General features: G+C 40.1%; 1 protein-coding gene across 1 annotated transcript; it reads right to left on the minus strand.

Moving 5' to 3' along the window:
• Positions 1 to 4,898: 4,898 nt before the first annotated feature.
• Positions 4,899 to 6,814, minus strand: LOC110032025 (flavonoid 3'-monooxygenase-like). The gene is made up of 3 exons (XM_020735529.1): positions 6,125 to 6,814; positions 5,675 to 5,857; positions 4,899 to 5,540 (listed from the first exon to the last, which is right to left on the minus strand). The coding sequence occupies exons 1-3, from the start codon at positions 6,812 to 6,814 to the stop codon at positions 4,899 to 4,901; spliced, it is 1,515 nt and encodes a 504-aa protein (XP_020591188.1).
• Positions 6,815 to 7,435: the final 621 nt, after the last annotated feature.

Genomic DNA, 7,435 nt, shown 5'->3' on the forward strand with positions numbered 1-7,435 from the left:
GGTGGGACGAGACGGAGGGGGACCAGCCCGCGAGCAAGGGCTGAAAATTTGTGACAGGGCTGCCAGTAGAGGATTTCAGAGCAGGAGTTCGGTCTTGCGAGCAACTCAACCAGAGGGAAGAGGCAGAAATAGCGCAGAGAAGGGTTCGGGGAGTTCCCTGTTCGGGAGTTTGCAAAGCAGGAGGACCTGAGCAGTTTGGCGAGGCGCGACGGCTCTAGAGAGACAGTTATTCTCGTGCGAGAGGCAGAGGAGGAATTCCTGATTTGTTCCCTCGAGAGGCAGTTATTCTCGTGCGAGAGGCAGAGGAGGAATTCCTAATTTGTTCCGCTTGACGTAGAGGAGTGCTTGCGGGAAGGAGGCGAGAGCACATAACAAGAAGTTTTCTCCAATGAACAGGTGTGATAAGGGATCAGAGCTCTCCGTTTGGTTGGCGAAGGCAGTGGAGTTCACGGGGAGAAGTACAACATTTTGGTGATTTCAGCCTAGTTCTTGGAAGGGCAGCATGTAGAATTCATTGGAAGAAATCCTAGGCACGACAATGAGTTCCGCCAAATTTGACATTGAGAAATTCAACTGAAAGAATGACTTCGGCCTATGAAGAGTAAAGATGAGAGCTCTATTGGTTCAACAGGGTGTTGCAGAAGCCTTGCAAGGGTCGGCGGGATTGTCGGCCGACATGACAGAGAAGGAGAAGATTGACATATTGGACAAGACCCACAGTTTGATAATCCTGAGCTTAGGCGACAAAGTTCTGAGGGAGGTGTCGAGGGAGACAACGGCTAAAGCACTTTGGGCCAAACTCGAGGTACTCTACCTGACAAAGTCTTTGGCTAATAGAATCTTTCTGAAGCAGCGCCTATACTTTTTCAAAATGCATGAAGACAAATCTGTCTCAGAGCAGATCGACGAGTTCAACAAGATCATTGATGACCTCAAGAAAATTGACGTCAAGATGGACGATGAGGACAAGACATTGCTGTTGCTAAACTCTATTCCTAAGAGCTACGAGCATTTCAAGGATGCGATGCTCTAGGGAAGAGTGCAGACTATTACTCTGGAGGAGGTTCAATCTCTGATTAGAGCTAAACAACTTCAGAGGAAGCATGACAGGGACAAGAAAGTCAGCGGAGACAGTCTTATTGTCAGAGGAAGATTGGACAAGAAAGATTCAAGAAATGGTCAGTACAGATCAAGGTTAAGCAAGGATGGCGAGAATCTGTCATCAAGTGGATCTTTCAAGTGCTATCATTTTCACAAGGATGGTCATTTCAAGAGGAACTGCCTAGACATGAAGAATAAGTACCAAGAAGAGCCAGAAGAATCAGGAGAAGCAAGCGTAGCCTATGATGACTATGATTCTGCTAAGGCCTGGTGGTCACAGAATCTGAATCTAGTAAGGAGTGGATCCTCGACTCAGGGTGTTCTTTCCACATGTGTCCTCACAAATACTGGTTCAAGACACTGCAACAGGAAAATGATGGGTTCATTCTACTAGGAGACAATAAAGCTCACAGGGTTGTTGGAAGTGGATCAATCAAGATAAGGATGTTTGATGGAGTGTTTGATGGAGTTGAACGAATGGAGTTGAACGAGTACTGAAAAATGTCAGGTATGTACCAGAGCTTAAAAGAAATCTGATTTCTTTATATACGTTGGAGTCAAGCAGATGCTCGTTCAATGCAGAGAATGACTGCATCAGAGTAACCAAAGGCCCTCGTGTCGTCATACAAGGAGTCAGTAAAAAGCAGGTGTACTTTCTTATCGGAAGAACTGTGATTGCTAAGTCCATGCACTGTTTGAACTTAGCAAACACAAGCAAGGGCTGAGGGCCCCTCAGAGGCCAGGTGAAGGGAATATTTACTTCGAAGTTTCTCAATTAAGGGTCAAGGTGGAGATTGTTATTACCCACAATTGTTGAACTAAGGTAAAAGGACACTTTTGTAATATGGTACCGCTCACCTACCATATCTCACATACTGATCACCTACCGCTCACATATCGCTCACATACCTTCCACCTACCACTCTCTTGCTTCTATAAATAGAGAGTGTGTGAGGCTTAGGAGAGCAAAGGAAGAGATCTTAAGCTACCACAAAGGAGGAGAGAATAGCTAGAGAGCTAGAGAGGAGGAGAGCATCTTGAGGCCTTGTATCAAGGTGTCGTTTGAGAGGGAGGCCATAGAAGGAAGATGAGGGCTCATCTTTATGTATAAGCTATGTACTCTCCATTTCTTTTGTCTTAGTGAACTATTTAATTGATTCCCTCCCATGGACGTAGATCCTGTTGGATCGAACCACGTAAACGTTCTGTGTTTGCTTGTGTTCTTTGCATCTCATTTATATGTCAGGAAGTACATATCTCACAACAAGGTTGTATCTCTCATTCACATACGTCTAATAATCAATCATTAGATCATCTGGTAGCGTACATACATAAGTGTGTGTGTGTGTGTGTGTGTGTGTGTGTGTGTGAAGTATACACACACACACGCGCGTGCGCGCACGTTCTTTAGCCGCTCATAGGTTTGATCCAGTTTGAGTGCATTTACCTTACAGTTTGAGATCGAGTGATTAGACACATGAGATAAGGTGGGAGCAATTTATTAAAACAATAAAAAAACATTATCATTCAATTGCTTATCTCTTTAATTAAAGACAATTTGAAAGCTATTCCAAAGTACTTTAATTGAAAGAGTTGTATACTTGGGCTAAAACGGGAAATAATTTATATACCTCAAAATTTATATAATATTTACACATTATTTTGATTTAAATCCGGTTAATAAAATAAATAAGGAAGATTTACATATTATATATATATATATATACAAATATATAAAAACACAAAAAATATAAAAGATAAAAAATAAAAAAAAGAAAGAAGAGCAATAAGCCACGTGTCTTTTATTAAATGTTTAGGGCTTAGTTTGATCTTGACAGTATTAGTTTTGATGAGAAGAATAGCTAAATTTAGTTTTTTCTTTTCAATTATTAAAATTGTTAAGATAAAATTATTAAATTAAAATGAAGACGGTTCTCTTGTTAGCTCAACATTAACACAAATTTTTTTTTATGAGTCATCATTTTGAACAAGCTATTTTATGCATAATTAGATTAAAGATAAGTTTGAGGTGTGAGTCTTTGGCACTGCATCAGCCATAAGTGGTATTGCCTTGTGCATGGCCGCCCCGTAGCCCTCCTCCATGGCAAACATATTGGACATATGATCATTTGACAATGTCCAATCGAAAGAATGCAACAATATGTTCGTCATGAGATGAACCATATGAAGACAAAGATACATCCCTGCACAATCTTTGCCCAACACCGATTGGTATTAACTCAAAGTCATTCCCCTTAGCATCAACATTCATATGTAGCAAGTTTGGGCCAAATTGATCGGGATTAAATTCGTAAAGATTATTACAAGCTTGAGAGAATATTTCCTCCAAGTTTCTTTGACTCGATGAAACATCTCCTCGTACATTTATCCCACGAGACATTAATTAGAGGTCTAACACAGTACTGCTAGATGCATTCGTTTGAGAGGTAATTATAATGGGACTATATAATTAATCAGTCGTTTAATATTGACAATTTGCATTGAGCAACATTTATTTTTTAGATTTTTGAATAAGCTGAAGAGAACTATGAAGAATAATACCCGGCCAAAAAGATTGATATGTGAAACATATTTATTGCAAGAGACAACGACACACTGCTTCTTGCATCAATTAAAAAAAAAAAAAAACCATTCATAGTTTTAGAAAATAGAAACAACAGCCGAAACCAACCCCCCATCAGGCCTCTTCTTCTTCTCCAATTCTCACTCAAATCCAACACCAAATTCCAACTTAAACATCGAAAATGAAGCATCAACAGTCGAGACCACCCCAATTTTGAATGTAAAAATCTAGAAAAATCGATGCTACGCAAAGAACACAAGAAACCTATCAAGCAAATCCACCAAGAAACTCTATACAAACCAATACGACTAACAGAGTAAATCCACAAAGAAAATATAAGGGATAGATGATACTGGAAGAAGAAGCAAACGTCGGGAAACCCTCATCACAAGTGTCGCAGAACAAAGCCGAGCAAATGCGAAACGAGGATTAGCAGGGCACAAAAGACAACACGATGACAAATTTTTTATCTAAGTTCAAATTTAGTTCAACCGTTGAACCTTAAACCTTCTCTTCTACCAGTTCAACTTCCGATCTGATTTTCTGAACCTTAGTTACTATATCGTTTTTCTCTTTTTTTAAATAAATTTCTCAATTTTATTGTTTCTAGTTTGTGCACTTAATCCTAACAATATGTGGGTCATTCCTAGATAAATCAGAGGTCATTTGAACAAATTAGTCGACGGTCAAGACAGTTTGAGCCGATTCGTGCACGAAGTGATTTTAGTCGATGTTTTGAGTCAGAGAAACATACATATTGCAAAATACAGTCACTTGACACTAAAAACATGTGTCGGTCATGAAAGACATCAAAAAAATGATGCCAACAATGGAATGGTTGTTTTGTTATGATTAAAATCTGATAATTTATGAAATTAACGTCCACCCATATTTTTAGATATTTATGCAACATATAATAAGTAGAAAAGCCAAAATATAAGACACGTAGTAATAATTAACAATCTTCCAGATATCAATCAAGCTATATACAAGAGAATAGATGTCTATTCGACCCAATTATGTAGTCAAATGATCAAATAAAAAATATGAATTAAGAAAAAAAAAGACAATTATCAAATTTCAAATACGCCCAATCTATATTGTAATTAAATAAAAAATCAAAGCTAGTTCAACGTTACACACAATTTATTTTATGAATCATCATTTTGACCAAGGTATTTCATATAAAATTAATGTTGGGTGCAATCAAATCTTAAAGATAAGCTTGAGGTGAGAGTCTTGGCACTGCTTTTGCCACAAGTGGCATTGCCTTGTGCATGGTCGCCCCGCAGCTCTCCTCCATGTCCAAGATATTGGCCGTACGATCATCAGGCAAAGCCCAGTCAAAAGAATGCAACAATATAGCCGTCATGAGATGAACCATACGAAGACCAAGATTCATCCCTGCACACATTCTTCGCCCAGCACCGAATGGTATTAACTCAAAGTCATTCCCTTTGGCATCCACATTCATATGTGGCGAGTTCGGGCCAAAACGATCGGGATTAAATTTGTTAGGATCGCTGGGCCAAGTGACGGGATCACGGCCAATAGCCCAAATATTAATAAGCAAAGTAACGCCTTTTGGAATCAGATAGCCATCGATCCATGAGTCTTCGGTTGTCATGCGAGGGACAGAGAGGGGGACTGGAGGATGTAGCCTGAAGGTCTCCTTGACAATAGCATGGAGGAAGGAAAATTTTGACAGGTCCGACTCATTAATCAAACGATCGCGACCGACTATAGAGTCGAGCTCATGTTGGGCTCGAGCAAGGATCTTTGGGTGACGAATGAGCTCCGCTAATATCCATTCTACTGTAATTGAAGTAGTTTCAGTCCCTGCAATGAACATATCCTACAAAAACCCAAAATAATAAATTAAATAACACGAATGAACTAAAAATAATATAATTGTAAGAGTTATATCATTAAAATCATCTAAATTTTTTTGAAAATTACAAATAAATAAATAATTAAGATGAAGAAAACCTGAAGCAAAGCTTTGATGTTGATATCGGCGAACTCCTCTTTTGCACTATCTTTCATCTCAATAAGCAGGCTTAAAAAATCTCTAGTCTGATGATTGAAGCCAATCGAACGGTGCTCATCAATTATCTTTTCCAAAAATTCCCCAAATCTTTCACGGACTTTCTTCATCTTTTTGTTCAAACCCTAAAAATCATAAATAAAAAATATTTATATATTCAATTAAAATGAGGGTAATAATTTCTCAATCCTTAATTATAAACTATACCTAAAATTTTAATTTGTCGCTAATTTAAATTCTAACTAATAAATTTATGGGAAAATTTACTGTTTAATTTTTAGTATGTGGTTACAAATGTAAATACTAGATTATTTGAGTGTGTGCTTGCAAACAATTAGAAATTTGATTGTAGTGACTAGTGAGGCAGGAACTGAGATGAGTTGAAGGCATGCCTGAAGGTCAAGCCAGTCGATCCCCGGCACAAAATCTCCGACATTGAATTCTCCGGCGAGCCTCGCCATCTCCGCCGTCATTTCCTTGAACTTCGCAGCCTCCTCGCCCTCGACGATCACTCGCCGTCCGACCAACACACGTGCCAAAGCATTCGTTACACAAGTGTTGACAACCCCTCCGACATCAACCGCCGCCTCCCTCCCCGAAGCCAATTCCAGCACGAGCCTCGCCGCTTCCTCGTCCCGCACGTGTTGCAGGCCATCCAAAGATTTACTTGAGAACAGATGCATGGAGCAGAGCTTTCTTAGCATCCGCCACCGCGGCCCGTAGGGCGCCATTATGATGTCCTGGAAGTTGTATGTTATGTGCTTGCCCACGGAATTCGGGGGCCGGCTGCTGAGTTTGGCATCGTGGCCGCGAAAGCATTTGGCCGCCGCCGAGGCGGAAGATATGACGATGACATCGACGGTACCTAAGCGGAGACGGAGGAGGCCAGCGGAGCCATGAGATTTGGCTAGAGCACGAAGGGTTTGGTGTGGCTTGGTGCCCAGTTGGAGGAGATGTCCCAGCAAAAACCAGTCTTTTGGACCGGGAGGCAGTGATGACCGGTGGCGATCGGAGGTTAGGAACAGAGTTGAAAGCAGGAGCAGTGGGAAGAAGAGAACGCAGATGAGGAAGATAACAGCCATGTTTGGAGTGAAGTAAGCATTAGCTATATGACCATAAATAGGCATACCGGATGGAGCAACATGTTTGACCAACAATGGGTTTTTCCAACGAGACGTCCTTATTTTATTTATTTAATGTTTTGGTACGTCCAATATTAAATATGTTTTGAGGAAGAAAGCGTAGAATTGTAAATTCTTTCCTGGGCTACTTAGCGTGGAAAAAATATTGTGCTCGAATCTCTATTATCTGTATCACGTCCGTTACCTGGACGTCCGTTACCTGGACGTAGCTCGCATACGGAGTACTCCGGACCAATATTTTCTCTAGTTGGTGGCTGGCTAGTGGGACTCTTTCGTGTTGCTTTTCCAGTGGGTCCTATCTATCCGCATCACTTATAGTCTTAAGACGGCATTTTTGGGTGTACACTAATGTAATCAATTTTAATTAATAGGGGGGTATTATGAAAATGTTTCATTTGTGGGACTGTGTCAAGGATTACAAAGAGAGAGAGGATAGTAGATTATTTCTCAAGGGAGAGTACATGACATCCTTACGTTTGTAAATTTAAGGGAAAACGGAGAAGTAATTTTTTGTCGGTTTTGACTAAATAATTTTATTGATTGGTGGTGAAATACAAATAA

The sequence above is a fragment of the Phalaenopsis equestris genome, unplaced genomic scaffold, assembly GCF_001263595.1.
Source record: "Phalaenopsis equestris unplaced genomic scaffold, ASM126359v1 Scaffold000873, whole genome shotgun sequence".
In the NCBI taxonomy this organism is placed as follows: Eukaryota; Viridiplantae; Streptophyta; class Magnoliopsida; order Asparagales; family Orchidaceae; genus Phalaenopsis; species Phalaenopsis equestris.

What these genes read in the sequence shown, in the direction of transcription:
- LOC110032025 (XM_020735529.1), bottom strand. Translation starts at nt 6,814, where the DNA reads ATGGCTGTTATCTTCCTCATCTGCGTTCTCTTCTTCCCACTGCTCCTG. An exon ending in TCGACTGGCTTGACCTTCAG is followed by an intron (nt 5,858 to 6,124) that starts GCATGCCTTCAA and finishes TATGATTTTTAG; the next exon opens with GGTTTGAACAAAAAGATGAA. An exon ending in ACATCAAAGCTTTGCTTCAG is followed by an intron (nt 5,541 to 5,674) that starts GTTTTCTTCATC and finishes GGGTTTTTGTAG; the next exon opens with GATATGTTCATTGCAGGGAC.